The sequence below is a fragment of the Stigmatopora argus genome, chromosome 12, assembly GCF_051989625.1.
Source record: "Stigmatopora argus isolate UIUO_Sarg chromosome 12, RoL_Sarg_1.0, whole genome shotgun sequence".
NCBI classification, from domain to species: Eukaryota; Metazoa; Chordata; class Actinopteri; order Syngnathiformes; family Syngnathidae; genus Stigmatopora; species Stigmatopora argus.
Window position 1 is genome coordinate 13,680,330 of NC_135398.1, and position 18,982 is coordinate 13,699,311.

The following is an 18,982-nucleotide window of genomic DNA, read 5'->3' on the forward strand; positions in this document are numbered from 1 at the left end:
GCTATTTTATTAATAACACATTTAAAAAGGACCAAGACAGAAAATAAAAACTCTAAAGCCACATACGTGGATATTTTACAGTTGTGTGTCACAAATGTCTTCAAGTGGTTATTTCTGCAAATGAAGTATATATATTTATATGAGCTAAAGGATTCATTAAACCTTTGGTGACCTCTTGTGGACTACTAAGGAGGTGCACTTTGTCAATAAGGAGTATCCAGAACATTCGGTAATCTTATAACACAATTTGAAATGAAGTGCAGTAAAGTGTTTCTGTAAATTTGCATAACCAAAATACAACAAAATGCCTTCAACAGTGTACTTGGGTTTCATTAGAAAGCTACATTTAGCCAGACTGGAGTGTCTGAGAAAAAAAGTCAAGAAGGAAGAGAGCTGAAAAGTTTATTGACAGTAAAGATAAGGAAAATAGTAGGAGATAAACCAACACAAGACAGAATTCACCTACAATTGTTGGTTTAACCTTTTTTTTTTATTTATACTAATCTGAACACGTTTCACAAAGTATAAATGGTACAATCGGCAAAAAAAGATAGAACAACGAGCCGCCTGCTTTAAAGATTTCCATTTTTTTGCCAACACATTCTCATTTGCAGTGGTGACCTATCTTAGGTTTGAGCACTGCGTTTAAAGCAAAAAGTGTGTGGAGTGAAATACAAAATCAGAACATATTATTCAGTGACAAGAGTGTCAATTACAAGAAAGCAAAACACAGTCAGACTGCAGGCCTCACTTGAACAGTGGTATCACATCAAGGGCACTGGCATCACAGCCACTAATACATCACAAATTCCTTTAACTTCATCTTACAATAATGCTAACCTTCTGGTCTATTGGTCAAAGAATTAAAGAATTTGAAACAGTTTGAGGCTTTTATGTGGCTTTGACATTAGTGTACAATGACAGTGACCTCCTAGTTTGGCTGATTGGTTTAGATGGTCGACTTTGAGAAGGAAACTTTGAGATGGTGATTCCCACCCATGTCATAGTTATGAAGATCCATCAGCGTCTGGATGGCTTCCTCAACTGATGACATCTGAATCAAGGCCATTTTACGGTCCCTGGGGGATTAGACGGGGGAACAAAAAATAGGTTATCAAAATTTAACAAAAAGGTTGAATTTCACCAAATTGCACACCATTAGTGGGAGCCAATTAGTTCAATAAAAGAACTACTATATCTTCTGCTCTACACATCTTTTTTCACAGCCTGCCACTAATACTCAAGTGCGATTTTTTCTCTCTCTCTTTCTGACAGCCTATGTTATTTTTTAAAGCTATTATTATTGCTATCAGAAAAACTATTACGTTAAAATATGCCTATTTAGCCTGTTGTTCTCCATTTTTCTTTTGTTACTATAATATATTTGTTCTTGGTTTCTAATAAAATAAAAAAATGCCCTTCCTAATAATGCAACATAAATATTTTTTTTGCCTTCTCAGTGTGAATTCTTTGCTAGGTGTGACTTATACTCAGGCACGAGTTATTGTCTGAAAAATATGATAAACATTGTGTATCTGCGTGTGCGTGTGTTGGGGGAACCACTGTACAGTGGTACCTCGACCTACGATCAGCTCTACCTACAACATGCTCGTGGTACGATGAAAATTTCGATCAAATAATTCGCCCGCGATACGATCAAAATTTCGAGATTCGACCAAGCCATGTGGCCATGACATGAGGCTGTTTATCATTAGCGCACTGTCTTTTTTTGCCGCATCTCTTTCGTGTATAACAGATATCTACGAGCACTGGACGATTTATTCAGACGAGTTTCGACCAGGAAACGCACAACGCGCATGCGCGGGCAAAAAGAGGGCTTTCTGGGTAATGAAGTATACTCATGCACCCTTTCTCAGAATAAAACTTCATTACCCACAATCAATACGTGGGTAAAATCAGCTGTTGCATTTCCTGTTATTCTTTCCTTAGCCTTAGCTCCCGCGATCGCTCATTCAAGACTACTTCTCGTTGGCAAGTGGTCGTGCGTTATCCTATTGTGAGGACATTTGTGTGCATCCTTTTCGTAATATTTTAAAGGGAATACAACAGCAAACAGCCCATCGATAGCGAACGTGAGGGTGGAGGCGTGGCAAACAGCTAACCCAGAAAATGAAGGTAAAAAAAGATTAAAACAAAATTAGAATTCCGTTTTGTTTAAAGTTACATTAAACGTATGTTTGAGTGTCTGTATATATTAATCCAAGTTAATTTGAATTTGTTTGTTCGTTTACGAGTGCGTTGCGGCTAAAGTCTCCCTAACAAGCGTATGTCGCTGTCTCTACCCTCCGCGAAATGTGTCTAATTTTACTTCTATTAAACACATTTTATTACTATTAAACCACTAGTTGTGTTACTTTGTTAATAGATGGCAAATTAGAAGAAATAAAACATTGGGTGGAACGAATTAATTTGTTTTTAATTCATTTCAATGGGAAACGTTCGCTCGAGTTACGAAAAGCTCGACATACGATCTCAGTCCCGGAACAGATTAAGATCGTATGTCGAGGTACCACTGTAAATGCTTTCTAGTGGCACTGTGTTGCAATGGAGACTGCCTAAAGTCAGCGGAGATAAGTTTACCCTAGCCATAGCCTTGGACACAAAAAGCAGTATAAAATGAATGTGAGCATTTTGAAAAAATATTTGGAAGTGCTTCTTACTGGAAGAACTTGAAGGCCTTCACTGATCCTCCGCTATTGGAGAACAGGACTCGCAGGTCGTCCTCTCCCATACTGTCCCTGAACAAAAGGCAAACATTATTTTAGATAGGAAAACAACACTTTTGCACTCAACGTATAAAATTTCACAACCTCAGATACACCTGATACCCTTAAAAGAAACAACATTTCCTTAATGTATTACACTTTGGCAACCTATAATTCTTTAAAAAGGATCCCTCAACTGGTGGATTGTAAGTAAAATTATGAGATATAATTCATAAGTGTGACAAACATTTAAAGAGTGTGTGTGTGTGTGTGTGTATGAGTGGGGAGGTTCCAGGTTGTTTTGATTTTAGTATTTTTTTGCTCATTGAAGAGAAGTATTGTTGAATTAAAAATACATTGGAAACAATATTTACAAACACGTTTAACAAAGACTTAATGTGCATTTGATATAGGGTTTTGACTTTGAAAATAATTGTAATTTGGTGGGCAACACAAGATATTTAAAATAGAAAAGCTTAGAATGGAATGAGTATTTTTATTTAGGGGCTAAAACACAACTGTGTACATAGAGAGTTACTTTTTGGGCAATTTTGATATTCAATTGTACTTTACTTCTCTGGCCCTTTGCAATATATTTTAAAAAGTACACAAGTAAGTATTTTCTATTGGGCGCAATTAAAAGTCAAATTTTTTCCCAAAGTGACTGGGCACCCAATCAGTCGGTGGGCCTTTTGTATGTACTAAATTCAAGATTCTGTAGACGTCGCTGTATGACGCTGACCGCTTGATTGCTTGGGTGCATTTCTTTCCGACACGCTATATTTATATAGTGAAAATGTGGACGTCTGGCAAGTCCAGCATGTGAACGCCGAGCTTGGTATCATTCCGGGAGGCTTGACGAAGGAACTACAACCGCTGGACATTGCCATAAACAGAGCATTCAAAACGAAGTTGCGAACGGCTTGGGAGCAATGGATGTCTGATGGTATACGTAGTTATACATAGACCGCGACAGGCAGCGTCGGGGCAGTTACGCGACAATATGTCAATGGATTGTGGATGACTGGGCTCAAGTGTTGGCCACCACTGTTGTTCGAGCTTTCGCCAAAGCTGGCATCAAGTTCCCGGAATTCTCCGGCGACAACTCTGACAGTGAGATGGAGCATAGCATGTTGAACGGCAAACTCGCTCACTTGGGCAAACTTTTATATATCAGATACAGAAGATGAGGAGTTTGACAGTTCTGTAGATGTTTAACTGCTTCAATTTCTTTTAATGTGAGTGCCTTTTACCTCAATAGAGCACAATCAAGTTTACTTTTGCTCAGGCTGCCTTTGAAAAAGACACGCTAGCATAAGATACTCTAGTTCAGTGATTCTTAATCTGGGTTCGGTGAGTCAGTTCCAAGGGTTCAGTGGAGCCTCTGCCGCAGAGGTCAAGACACATTGACTCATCATGTCTATACTCGATAACATGCCCCGCTTGACCGTCACTGGCTGCAAATGATCATGTGACATTGCCTTGCCAATCAGTGCTGCGAGGAATTGATAGATCTTAAATTTGAAAAAAAAAAAAAACCTCATTTTATTTTACACTAAAGTAGGGTTCGGTGAATGTGCATATGAAACTGGTGGGGTTCAGTAACTCCAACAAGGTTAAGAACCACTGCTCTAGGATAGCATACCATACGCTAGCATAGTGTCATGCTAGCGCCCTTTGGGCTGAATCACCTTATCTATGGGCAAAAAACAGAACATACACCCGCAACTGAGACGGAGCCCTTTCAGGCGGTATGTCTTATAGGGGTGAAAATACGGTATGTTTATTGGGTAAAATGAGATTTAGATTGTTTTTCCGACTAAATTTCTCACTTCCTTATTAAACTGGTCTGCACCTTAGTGAATAAACAAAATTGACTAATCTAGAAGCCTGTGTAAGGAATAAAACTTAAGTTGCTTATTAGAATGGCTGAGATTGTTATAAGTAAAATTAGACTGAATGCATGCAGAATTAATTCTATGAGCTCTACCGGATGTTGGAGAGGTGAAGTGTTGCAGAAGGTGGAAAGATATTCTGAAAGTTTTTGGATCCAGGTTTCTTGAAGCGATGTAGTGGAGAGCCTGAAAAATCTGTGGAGAAAACGAATTTAAGTCAAGTGTCCCACTTTCTGAGATCTTTGTATGAAATTACAGTGTCATCATGAACGCCAAAAGACTGTGTTCACCTTTAGTCAAGAGCTGGTCATCCAGCCCTTCCCTGGGAAGAGCCACAGTTTGATGTTTGGACAGTGTCACTCTCATCACTTTACCAAAAACCTTTTGACCATTCAGGTGGCTCATGGCTATAGAGAAGAAAAGACACGAGTGGAAAAATTGGCTCTGCCCTGCCCGACTTGTATTAGGCTTTCACTTAAATTTGAACTTTTTTCTCTCTTCATCAAACAAATTGAAATACCAGTCAAGAACAGCACAAGTAAAACCAAATTGAAAGGTTTTATTGTAAAGGTGGAAAAAAAATCCTTAAACTACTACGGTTAATGTAGAACAAACATGGCCGCGATAATCGAAAAATCGCTAAGTAGGATCACCCCTATTATAACTAACTTTTTTTAATTCAGTGCTGAGTCCTAGTTGCACGCGGAAGACAGTGGAGTGGCTTCCGCTTACGAGTTTCAGCGTGGATTTTCACATTTTTCAGAACTTTTCAATTTTTTGTGAAAATATTTAATAGCAAAAAAAAAAATCACTTCTTTGCGATAAGTGAAGTCGCGATAATCAAGGGAAGACTGCACATGTTCCAGTGTTAAATATATTGATCTTGATTTGCCATGACGTGATCAGCTCATGCCAACTTCTGTTGAAACATTTTACCTTGATTAATTCATTCAACTAACTGTCTATATATCTGTCTGTTTCACTTTAGTAAGAAACTTTGAAGTGCACTGTAGTTAAAAGTTGTGCGAGGGCACATTTTCATCAGATGAAGAACATGTTTATATTCTTTAAGCAAATGGTCAAATAGCCTAAAAATTGGTTAAAATATGAGATGAATCGCCTAAAACATCTCACTCGTTTTTTTTTTTTACTTTGGAAAAGTAGATCTGCATAAATGTATGATAACGTAAACTCACCCAGCTGAGCCTGGTTACCATCTGATAACTGGATGAGAGCACTGTCCTTTTTATTGTACAGGATCTTCACCCGTTGCACGTCACCATAGACACCTAAATATGGAGAGATAAAGAGAGCGAGAGGGAGAGAAAGGTGGACCAAGACAGGGAGAGAGAGTAACAGACAGACAGAGCACAGGGTAGAGGAGAGCACGAGGACAGAAAAGACAGAGCAGGAGAGCAGGAGCGGATGTAGATAAAAAGGAGAGGTGTGAATGACGGAAGGAATTCAGTTAGTGCTAGAGAGGAAGGATCAGAAAAGACCGGATCTTCCCATTTGACTGCCACTTGAATACAACATTTCAGTACCACAATGATTTTCTTTTAGAACTGTCAACCGTCTCATGTTTAGCATCTGTGTGGGGAAAAAATGGCCTTTAAATCACATTTGTGCACTGACCTATAGCAGGAAAAGCTGCATAGGACGTCTGTTAAGTGAACACATTTACACGTGGAGCAATAATTTAGGAGCACAAAAGATAACAGCGGCTGGTTGACAGTGTTTTAAGATTGTGAGAGCAAAGTGTCGAGCTGCAGATGATCCGACTGCAGAGTTTCACTGTTTGACTGGAAATATGAAATAAAAAATTGTGAAGGCATTTGTTTGAAAAAATGTTGAGTTCAAAAGACGAGGAAAGATTTAACAAGAAGAGTCTTAAAGTGAACGTGGTGGCCTGTGTGATCAACGTATCCATTCTTTTGATGAGAACAAACAGACAAATCATTTGATCAATTTGGTGCAACTAAAAAAATGCGAACTGCAATGTAATGTTTTTATAGTTGGATATATACAAGAAAATATCTGTATTTCATTTTGAATTTTAGATTCAACTGTTATACCCTCTCTCAATGTGTGTCTTTGTCTACAACTAAGATTAACAAATTTGAATTTGAGAGCTACTTGGAGCCAGATTAAAGAGGATTTTTCAGATTATTTATTTGCTAAATGTTAAAACTGTCTTTTTGACTTTACAATTTGTACCCTTCCAATATAATAAACCTAATACCTTGTTGAATTAAAAAAGCCTTTTGCCGCTCCCTAAATTGAACCTTACTATATATAAACATTTGTCTGTGAAGCTATTGTACTCAAGAAACCTACAGATGGAAATCTGATTGTTGATATCCTTTAGTTAATGAAAGAAAAACCCACCACGGTCAATGAAATCACTTGGAACTTACAAAGATACACGCTCGCTTATCTTTTCATGTTGAGAGGGCAGTGAATACTTATTTTGAAAAAGTACAGCACGTCATTTTTGAGAAATTACGTGAAACAAGAATGTCCACGATACTATTGGAGAAAAAGTAGAGCAAACTGGATAAACAGAGAAAGATAAACAGACTGAAAAGTAGAGATTGAACATACCGAAGAGGGTAAAGAGACTTTGAGGCGTGACCATCTTTACAGAGAGAGACCGCAGAGTAGAGGACAGGAAGAGGAGGAGCAGAGGAGGAAGAAGAGGAGAGACGAAGGCAGAGATCAGACCACCCAGCATTGGACGAGGGGAGATGATGGTTTCCATGATGATGAGCATTGGAGCAAAGATTATTTGGGGAGAGGTCAACATTGTCACAAGTTGGGTGACACCAATTTATTGAAAGGGGGGGGAATAAATAAAAAAATAAAATGACGTAAACATACGATATTAAAGGTTACAGGGGAAATGGGATTGGCAAATAGACCGTGCATTGGAGCAGGGGGAAGCAGGGAAGGAAAGAAAGGAGAGAGGAAAAAAGACAAAAACCAAAGCAGAGGTCAGTAAACGGCACCAACGGAGTGAATGAGTGCTATCTTGATTTTCAACAGACACACACACAAATCCTAGGCGCACGATCACACACAGTGCAGGATGAGTAAATAAATTAGGGTAAAGAACATGAAAATGCGTAAGGTGGGGAGAAAAAAAATACTCGGACAAAACAGGTGTATTTGACTGGATAAAAAGGGCATAACAACACCTAACTGGAGGGATGTGTAAGTATATTGACTGGGTGGTGACACAATAACAGCAGATAGCATTACTTTATATACAAAACATAATTTAAAAAGCATAAGATACCCAATTTCTGAAAAATCAATCACGTGGATGATAATGCGGTTCAGATTGCTAGCAAATGTAGTCTTGTATATTTCTATCAACACAGAGTTTTGGCTTCCACTACATCTCTATATGAGAACGACAGCCTCACACACTGGATATTTTATCTACTTTCTACAATACGTAACCCATGAAAAAACATGGTCTGGATTTTTCAATATTGCGATACTAAGTTGAAATAATTTTCTACTGGGGATAACTAATGTAAGAACTAGTGTAATTAAGAAACAAGTAAAAAATATATATATTTGTAGGAGCATTTGTTAAGAACACAAATTCATATTTGATATGCCTACTTAGTATTCTTTTTTATTTGAACCACATAACGAGTTGTTTGACAGATAGAGGCTTATGCCAAATTCACAGCTAGCATTTTGAAAGGGAATTAATCCTTTATTTTAGGGGCACTATTGCTTCAGTAAACATTCCCTTATATTATAAGAATTTAATAATAAGCACAAAGGGGCATTTGACAGTGGTGAAATGAAGATGGAAACTAAACACTTCATGCGTTTCAGGCACAGTAGAACCTCTAAAACTGAAGGCCCATGTGTGGTTGTTTACTGTAGGAGATATAAAACTCAGGTGGATAACCATCCCAGGACAGATTACATTCAACTTTAGAGGTTCTGCTATACAAGCAAGGGACGCTACAGTGAGGCGTTTCATCACTCAGTGGCAATGAACGCGGCAGTTGAATGAAGACGATGACACATGGGGAGCGAAATGTGAAAACCACCACTCCGCTGTAAAGGCGTTCTCAATAGGGAGATGAGCAAGGATGGATTGAAAAAGTAGAAGGATAGTCTCTGACAGAAAGTAATTCATAGGAGAGATTGTTATTAAAGATAGATCAATGTAGAAAGCACATTAGGGTTGATCTAAAATTGAGTTAGAAGAAAATTACTTAAATCATGAATTTCAATTCCAAATTGTTTTATCTCTTAATTTGATGTTCTTTTATATTCATAAAAATGTTGAAATTTAATTGAAGACATTTTTAACCTGTGGCATTCTAACACTAACAAATAGGTGTGTAACGATCATCTTATGATATTAAGGGATACATCGATTTAAAGTCTTAACATCTAACCGTCTTGATATGTACTTGTCTTAGAAGTTGTGTCACATTGATTGTGCAGTAGAGAGTAGGAAATAATATTTTTAATTACAGAGTAGTCATATACTTTTTTAAACGTGCATATTTTAGGGGCAAATGAAAACCACACCACCTGAGTGTGATGGCAGGCAAAGGATTATTTTGGATGTGTACAATTATTTTGTAGACATGGGTCCTAATATTATTATTAGGTTTATTTATTATTACCTCTTCGTTCAGGTTGGATGCCAATAGCACCCCAGAAACACCGGACCCCGATAGAGCAACACGTCCCGCAGCAGCCGCCGCAGCTGCAGCTGCACTCAGTGGGCTAATGGCTCCTGTTCCCATAAAATCATAGAGAAAAAATACAGTTCAAACCAAGGGTTTACATCCACTACACAAAATGTTTTAAGACAATTTCAAATACAGAGATTACCAATTGTCAGAACCATGACAGTATGATACATGTGTATAATGCATTCTATAGAATGAATTACTTGCTTCAAAGTCAGAAGATCACAAAGGTTTTAGTTTAAAGCCTAGAATTTACATGAAACGTTTTGGTATTCTTCGTCAAGCACTCATAGGAGTTAGGAGTTTCAGAAAATTCTTGCTGATACAAAATTCATGCTTTGTACACTTTGGCCAAATTCAAGCACTTTCAAGACACACTCCAGTAGTTTTTATACATTATCCCAATTGTTAGTTTTTATTTTAACATGAGGCAGAAAAAAAATATGGTGCACTCAATTATGCAAACGTCTCCCAAAATGTTCAAACCCCAGAGACTTAAAAAAATATAGTTTGAATGGCGCCGATTCAAAAGGGTTGTATTCCCAGCTGCAGTGAGCATATTAAAAAGTTTGGGACACTTGGAAATGGCTCTGACACACTTCAATTGTTAAGCTAAATGATATCTCAATATTCATTTGTGTGAAAATGTGGTTCTACCACACCACAGCAAATGCACATGTATGCTTTTAAATACTACTGTAATTGTATACTGTTTGCTTGATTAAAATCCAACCTACTAACGGACGGACTCAAATACACTCACTATACTCTAGTAACAAGCAATGTGACGCAAACACCAAGGAAAAGCAACTTCAGAATGAGTGTGTATAAGCAATGAAGCAGATCTATTTTATTTTCCTTCATTCAATAATTAATATTTTTAGACAGGGCACTGAGAAATAGTGTGCCTAACACTTCCAAGCATTTTCAAGGACTGTACACAAAAGCGTTTTTTTTACACTTGAAAAAGCTTCAGTAAAGTCCTAGCATTTAAGGATCTTAAAGGGCCATATAAACACTGAAAATACCAACGATTCCAACGTCAAAAATAAATACACATATAAATCTTTATGTAAAAGTATCCCTAAAAAAGTACCTGCACTCTGTGAGAGGGAGAGAGAGGATGAGTAACCTGCTCCACCGGAGTAGGAAGCTAGCGCTCCAGATGGGGTACCTATAAGAAAGCATACATCTAATTACACCACAAACTGCAATAAAACAGTCAGTAAATAGAGATGCTAATCTGCAAAAAAGGTACTCCAGATTAAATATAAATTGATTTTACGTTTAAAAAAATAAAATAAAACAAGGCCTTGTGGGCCATTGCTCTACTTTAAGAAAAAAGAAACGTAGCTAACATTTTCTGAAGAAACCATGAATGCCAATGTTAAAATTTAAACTCGTCAGATGAAAATATACAGAGCATATTCACCGAATCTGAGTTGCCTACCGAAATATTCTGGTAGTGTGCATCTGTTTACCTATGACCTGCCTGTGAATTTAATTAGCATCTGGGGTACAGCAGATACACAAATGCACAAATGTAATTATTGTAATTACCCAATAAAGAATGATCTTTATTCGAATCTCCATCTCCTGTAGGTAAATCCGGTCGAGTATAATCTCGACTCTTATCGTTGTTGTATTTGACGTTAAGGTTGACAAGTTTACTGAAATCGATCCTCAACGTACAGCACGCATTATAGATGTTCTGTCCATCAAGAGACTGGAAAGAACAGATAAAAGTCAGAAGAGAGTCAGAAATGTAGTCGAAACATATTAAGCATCTTGTCACCATCAATGGTAGAGAATGAGTATATTTTGGTTTGTTAGGAAACTATCGAAATGAGCTAATCCACCGTCTGCCAACTGGGAGTAATCTCTACGATGAGATTGACCTTAGAAGCCATAGAATACAGTGAGTCCTCGGGTTACGACGTCAAACCGTACCTGAGCGCGATGTAACCCAAATTTTGGTGTAAGTCAAAACATAAACATGGAGTATAAAATACACTTACACTGCACATACAGTGCTATACAGAAACCACCTTGCATTACTATTTTACCAGATAATTTAGTATACATCACACAAATGTATACAATTGACGAGAACAAATCGGTATTGACCAAAAAAGTATATTTTTCCGTCCTGATGTTGAATAAAATTTGGAATAGATTAAGTCCATTTACGTAATTTGTCATGGGAGAAGTTGATTTTTTTTTTTTTTTTATCGGGCGTTCGTAATGACGAAATGACGCAATTTGAGACTGGCGTAACCCGAGAACTCCCTGTACTAAGAAAAACTCTATGCAGTAAATATTGTGTGTTGAGATGGTAGGGACTACAACTACTGCAATAAATCATTCCACATTTAGAAACTATGCTATACCTACCAATTTAGCCTGCTGAGCATTGACAGGATCACTAAACTGCAGAAGCGCTTGAAACTGGTTGTTCTTTGTGAAGGTAATTATCTTCATCACAGTTCCAAATTTACTGAATATCTGAAAAAAATAAAGCAATTTTATAGTTTTGGACAGTGTTGTTAAATCATCATCATTGTCAAAATAACTACAAAGGCACCGCTAACAAGTAATTTACATAATAGCAAAAAAACATCGTAAAATTACTACGAGGATCACTGCACTGGGCGATATGACAAAATTATGATCATGATAAAAAAGGAATACATAATATCAATAATTATCACAATAACTATCACATCTTTTTTGTTTCAAATGTGATACTTCAAACCTCTGTGAAAAGGTATATAAATTACTTTCCAATAATGTTAAGAATTGAAATGATTTTTATAATTTTTCCTTCAAACCGAAAGTTGCTGTGCAATATGAAATAAATAAAATAATCAACTGACAACATCATCTTTGGCAAGCAGACTATTTTCAGCCTCACATAAAAACTGAGTAAATTTAATATAAGGTCTTTATAGGGTTGTTACACCTTTTTAATTTGATGGATCATTCTCAGATGCCATTCTCTGTCAAATACTGCAGGGGAAGAAGCTCACAAAGTTTTCTTCGGAGGAAATACCTTCTCATATCCGCTAAAGACGCCATTGGGGGAATCAATGCTGACTGAGGCATTCACTCATACGCACACTCACACTAGACTTCTGGGGGCAAAAATGCTGCTCTGCTACGTACATGGAACACCACTCATTTGTCAGATTTGCACCAATATTTCACATAGTGCTGGAATCCCAGAGCCTTGCTACTACACTGTACTGTACTCTTGGGATCCGTGACCGGCCGTTTGGTCGCCCGGACCCAAACAACGGGCAACCAAACAACGGGTGACCAAAAGTCCGGCGACAAAACAAGGTAAAACAACACGGTCTACGCATCAATAAAAGCCAACAATGGCCCTGAGCAGTTTCACTGAGCGGACGTGTGAGTGTATAAGAGTTTGTATGTACATGAGTTATCCCCTTAGGAAGGGACGTCAGTCAGGGTCTTAACAAGTTCTCCAACAAAACACAATAAAAGTACGGGAAATTTGGAGCTTTTCTTTAGCCTAATAATTAATAAGGCATTAAGTATGACTAAATAATAATTCACAGTTTGTATTTAGGGAATTTGAGCAACAATTTTAAATGGTAATTATCAATACCTTCCGGGCGACCAAACGTCCGAGTACCCATGGGATCAGCAATGTGACATCAAGAGAAAGCAGCTTCAGAACGAGCAATCTTATTTTTCTCTCTTTGATAATTTGTATTTCTAGACAGGTTGCTGAAAAATATTGAGTGCTTAACATTTCCAAGCGTTTTCAACGACTGTATGCAAAATTGAAGCATATTCCTAACATTGAAGACATGACAGTGCACAAGCTTTTTGCACTAGAACATCTTGACAGTGGACAGTTGAAATTCGAATCACACCGCAGACCCTTTGGGTACGACCACATTATCAGCTACCTCTCCTACCGTATACACCCAAACGTGTGCGTGAAAGTCAAATTTAATACCTGTTGCAGAACATCGAGTGTCACGGGATAAAACATGTTGTCAATTATAATACGCAGGACAGGACTGGGTGGTGGAGCGAGGTCCAAAACTCCGTGGTCAGATGAAGGAGAATTTCCATCCTGAACTGCTGAAACTGCCTGGAGCACTGCCTGAGCTCTCTGGGGGGAGAACATAAGAAAATTCAACAACAGATTGAAGCAAATATTCATTTTTATTCAACCCATTTAGAAATTTGCATCTTCATGGCTTTATCTTAATGCAAAACATTTTCAAGGTCCAAAGCTTGGTGCCACAACAGAAGAAAGATTTAAGGCCAGCCATGGGATGTGAGACAAGGTTACAAAAAGGCTGTTAAACTAGCATCAGGCACTCAAGGGCTTTGGCCGATGCTTGGTGCCATTATACGAGGACGACAAGTTAAGGCTATCCACGAGCGGTTCAATAGATTTAAAAAGAAAGGAAATGCAGTCTGCCACCAAGAATAGAAACCATGAGTCACGCTTGAGTCGCACATGCATGTTGTGCAATGTGCAAATGTCGGCTTCAACATGGGATATTTCGTGGAAGACGAACCAATAAACTTCTGCGAGTGTCTGGATTTCTTATTGGAAGTTTAATCTAAATTGCCATCCATTTTGCGCTTAAGCCGAGCAGGCATATTGATAAGACTTACCAGTGCTGTGTACGCCTACTTCTTTTAGAAGAACCCCAGAAATTGTAAGATTTATTTCAAAACAAAATACTTCATAATCTTACTTCCCTTATGAAAAAAAAAAACGAAAATGTTAAAGCGATAGAGGTGACCTATGTAATCGATTGCCACGCTGAAGTCGCATAAGACGAATCATTTGTCAGAACTTGTAACTCAGATGATTTACAATGCACTCGTGTTACCAAATTCATCCGGTTTAGAGTGGAGTTGAATCAAATGCGGAAGTAAGATGTGGAATCCGTAGCGATGGTGAGAATTTGAGGCAATTAAATTGGAAATTTGGTACTTTTGCGAAATGGTTGCTTATGAGAAAAAACATTCGAAGTACAAAGATTTCCTCAAAAAGTAAATACCTGGTTAAGTGCAGAGTCTGTTTTCAATTCCTTATGGTTGGAGTATTGGATGAATACGGGACTATTTCTGACCTTAATAAAGGAATTCACACATTATGAAAGACATTCAGGACTGCATAGTAAAAACAACTAAAACAAAAAAATATCAAATTTCTGACCTGAGGTGTAACAGCTGTGTAGTAGTTCACCATTGTAATGGCAGCTTCCGTAGTACTGAGCTCCAAAAATGCCTTCAAGAGAAATTTTGTTATTAGAGGATAAAAAGTCTGTATGAAACCACATGATAAATTATACCTGGTTTTTCCCCTTCAGCATGAGTATATTGGTAACCTTTCCAAAAGGAACCCCCAGTGCAATGACTTCAGTCTCTGATACTTCATTGGGAAGTTTTCTGATGTGAAGAACCTTGGATGGAGGTGACTCATCCAGACGTTGCTTTTTTACGTCAGTGCCATTTGCTGGACAAACATGCAAATATTTTAAGCAAAAGTATGAATACAGTACAACATTCGACAAACTCAAGTAGTTTGACTGCAAACACTTATGAATTATTTTTCCTGTGTCGTCGAATCTATTAAATTGTACAGCTCAAAGACACAAGGCCTTCATTTACACTGATAGTAAGGTTCAAGGTTTTTACTCATTAGTTTGTCTCAACTAGGGACATTTTCGCACAACCATGTTACCTGATTTTGAGGATCCACCAATGGTTAGCCCTGATTTTATATCTTTGTGATATATTAAGGAGAGGGAAAAAGCACGTCTAAATGTTGTAGTTTTTTTAATTGAACAAAACTATCGTAACATGATAGCCATAGGGGCCAGTGCAACTGGTTTTGAACAGGTAAAAAATATATTTTCTGTAATCAGTTCTTTTTTTTTTACATAAATAATCTTGTTTAAAGAAATTAAATGCACATATTGCAAAGCATAAAAACGTCTTATAACCTCGGGAGTATTTTGGTGCCTGAGAGCAGTTAAATTTGAAAGATATGGAAAGAAAAAGATTTTTCTCCCAATCCTGATCATAAGAAAATGACATGATCGGGCATTATTTATCTAAAGGTGCTATGAAATACTACAGCAAGTGGCTTTAATCATAGCACACAATCAATTTAATGAAAAGGACAAAAGAGGGTCGAAAATGATCAGTTTTCAATTTTCAATTCATTCATTCATCTTCAGTACCGCGCATCCTCATAAGGACTGCAAGGGTTGCTGGAGCCCATCCCAGGTGATTTTGGGCAAAAGGCAGACTACATCCTAGACTGGTCGCCAGTCAGACGGAGGGCACACAGAGAGACAGACGACCATTCGCACTCACAATTATATCGCCACCATCACGAATTGAGCCCACACCTGCCCGCACCGAAGGCAGGCAAGTGAACCACTACAACATTAGGATGTTCCAATCTTTAATTCTGGTTGTGAAATCACAAGTACTGTTTGAAAATAGTGGGTGTTCCCAAATGAATAATTTGATGTGGAATAACTATGAATTGAAGGGGAAACAACATGTGGCTATAAAATGATAGCAGACCATATTTTGGACACAAATCCATCCAAAAAGTGGCGGAAGAGGCTTAATAATGATGAATTTTCAATCATCAATTCTGGTTGTGGTGTCAAAAAAATTGCTGAACAAGAGTGGGTGTTTCCAAAAGCACTGTTTGAGGTGGAATAACTATGAACTGAGGGGGAAGCAGCCATATTTGAGTGATAATTTATTTTTTTACATGTAAAATTACATTAGTGAATTCATTTTCATTTTTGAAATGGTCATCATTTGATAGCACCTATTAATAAAATATTGCATAATTTTCTTCATAAACAATCCAGAATAGGACAAGGCTTTTCAATCATTCTATCTTAAAAGAAAAATGCAAAACTTTTTCCTTACCGGTCATGGAGTTCGGGCTGCCACCATACATGCTGAGCTCCTCAGAGCCTCTCTGTAGTAAGACAAAAAAAGAAAAAGAAATGAGATACCTCTAACATCTCATCTCATTTTGTGAACTGCTTTATCCTCATTAGGGTGGCGGGGGGTGCTGGAGCCTATCCCAGCTGTCTCCGGGCCACAGGCGGGGGACACCCTGAATCGGTGGCCAGCCGATCGCAGGGCACAAGGAGACGGACAACCGTGCTCTCTCATACCCATACCTAGGGGCAATTTAGAGTGTCCAATCAGCCTACCCTAAATGTTTTTTGAATGTGGGAGGAAACCTGAGTACCCGGAGGAAACCTACGCAGGCCCGGGGAGAACATGCAAACTCAACACAGAAGGACATGACCTGGATTTGAACCCAGGACCCCAGAGCTGTGAGACCGACGTGCTAACCACTCGGTCCACCGGGCCGCTACCTGTAACATTTTCATCAGGATAACTTTTGATATATTTGCATTTGAAAAGAAATAACCAAATGGCTTAGTCGTACATACATTATTACTCACGACAATATTAGCCAGAAACTTGACAAAAATAGTAAAAAATAATAATACTTGCCTTTACACCAACCGCAACATCGCTGCCAATGTAGAGAATGGATACATATGGAAAAGAGAGAAGATAAGTAAACACAAGTCACGTTATATACATTTTCATTTAAAACTATAATATTGTACGTCTAATGCAAACATCTTTCTTACGTGTTCCAGTTAGTGTTAGTGCTTCGATTTCTAATTGTTTATACTCTGTCACACCCAAACTGCGGCACGTCTGTCATGTATCTTTTAAATGTATTTTGACATTTTAATAGCACACCATGCTTGCGTCCAATGTCCTTCTACAACTACAATAACAAATAGACTATATAAAACTACACCAGTTCATGGATGGACTTCAGATTTAGCTAGCTGGTACTGCAGCCGTACAGCTCAGCTAATAATAGTAGCATCTCCTAAATCGAGACTAGGGAACAGCGTCTCTTCATATGATTTATATGAACTACATGCATACTTTACAAAAATGTGTGTTTAAACGCATGCCTACAAAATTTAGAAATTTTATTTTACCCGTCCATTGCAGTTCTTTGTCTTCTTCAGCGTGAAAGTACGTCAAATACAATGCCCGAACAAGTGGGAGTAAAATGGAGGTCTTCGTCAGCAAGGTAGGCTCTTTACCGCCATCTTCAGCTTTGGATGATCATAACAGCACATGAGGATTTATTATTTCGCCCATGTAGCTACAATTGTGGTCAAAAGTTTACATTCATAATGTCATGGCTCTCTTGAGTTTCCAGTTATTTCTACAACTCTGATTTTTCTCTGATAGAGTGATTGGAACAGACACTTCTTTGTCACAAAAAACATTCATGAAGTTTGGTTCTTTTATGACTTTATTATGGGTTAACAGAATAAGTGATCAAATCTGCTGGGTCTAAAATATACATACAGCAACACGAATTAGCAATTGTGGTGACTTAGAAAGTTGTCAGTGAAATGAGCTTCATAGCATGGCCTCTTAACTTCTTGTGAGTGATTATGAGTGACTACAGCTGGTGACTTCTCTGAGGCCATTTAAATAGGGCTCATTGGATGCAAACGCACACAAAGGATACAATGGGAAAGTCAAAGGAGCTCAGCATGGATATGAAAAAGCGAATCCTTGACTTGAACAAGTCAGGAAAGTCACTTGGAGCCATTTCAAAGCAGCTGCAGGTCCCATTAGCAACAGTGCAAATAATTGTTTATAAGTATAATGTGCATGGCACTGTTTTGTCACTGCCACGATCAGGAAGAAAACGCAAGCTATCACCTGCTGCTGAGAGAAAAATGGTCAGGAGGGTGAAGATTCAACCGAGAATCACAAAAAAGCAGATCTGCCAAGAATTAGAAGCTGCTGGAACACAGGTGTCAGTGTCCACAGTCAAGCGTGTTTTGCATCTCCATGGACTGAGAGACTGCCGTGCAAGAAGGAAGCCCTTGCTCCAAAAGCAGCACCTTAAGGCTCGACTGAAGTTTCCTGCTGATCACATGGACAAAGATAAGACCTTCTGGAGGAAAGTTCTGTGGTCAGACGAAACAAAAATCGAGCTGTTTGGCCACAATGCCCAGCAATATGTTTGGAGGAGAAAAGGTGAGGCCTTTAACCCCAAGTACACCATGCTTACCGTCAAGCACGGTGGTGGTAGTATTATGCTGTAGGGCTGTTTTCCTGCCAATGGAACTGGTGCTTTACAGAGAGTAAATGGGATAATGAAGGAGGATTACCTTCAAATTATTCAAGATAACCTAAAGTCATCAGCCCGAAGATTGGGTCTTTGGCACAATTGGGTGTTCCAACCAGACAATAACCCCAAACACATCAAAAGTGGTAATGGAATGGCTAAATCAGGCTGGAATTAAGGTTTTCGAATGCCCTTCCCAAAGTCCTGACTTAAACCCCATTGAGAACTTGTAGACAATGGTGAAGAAAAAGTCCATGTCAGAAAGCCATCAAATTTAACTGAACTGCACCAATTCTGTTAAGAGGAGTGGTCAGAGATTCAACCAGAAGCTTGCCAGAAGCTAATTGAAGTGAACATGGCCAAGGGACATGTTACCAAATATTAGCGGTGCTGTATGTATATTTTTGA

General features: G+C 38.2%; 1 protein-coding gene across 1 annotated transcript; it reads right to left on the minus strand.

Moving 5' to 3' along the window:
- Positions 1–388: 388 nt before the first annotated feature.
- LOC144085535 (polypyrimidine tract-binding protein 2-like) lies at positions 389–17,539 on the minus strand. Its single transcript, XM_077614904.1, has 17 exons — positions 17,421–17,539; positions 16,912–16,933; positions 16,309–16,360; positions 14,703–14,866; positions 14,567–14,638; positions 14,409–14,480; positions 13,343–13,501; positions 11,749–11,859; positions 10,915–11,080; positions 10,451–10,528; positions 9,286–9,398; positions 7,226–7,259; positions 5,818–5,910; positions 4,912–5,028; positions 4,717–4,816; positions 2,682–2,759; positions 389–1,079 (listed from the first exon to the last, which is right to left on the minus strand). The coding sequence occupies exons 1-17, from the start codon at positions 17,426–17,428 to the stop codon at positions 950–952; spliced, it is 1,569 nt and encodes a 522-aa protein (XP_077471030.1). The 5' UTR covers positions 17,429–17,539; the 3' UTR covers positions 389–949.
- Positions 17,540–18,982: the final 1,443 nt, after the last annotated feature.

Excerpts from the sequence above, each read along its gene's own strand:
- LOC144085535 (XM_077614904.1), bottom strand. Across the intron at positions 11,081-11,748 it reads ATGCTCAGCAGGCTAAATTG|TCTCTTGATGGACAGAACAT; the intron begins GTAGGTATAGCA and ends TGTTCTTTCCAG. Across the intron at positions 2,760-4,716 it reads CTTCACCTCTCCAACATCCG|GGACAGTATGGGAGAGGACG; the intron begins GTAGAGCTCATA and ends CCTTTTGTTCAG.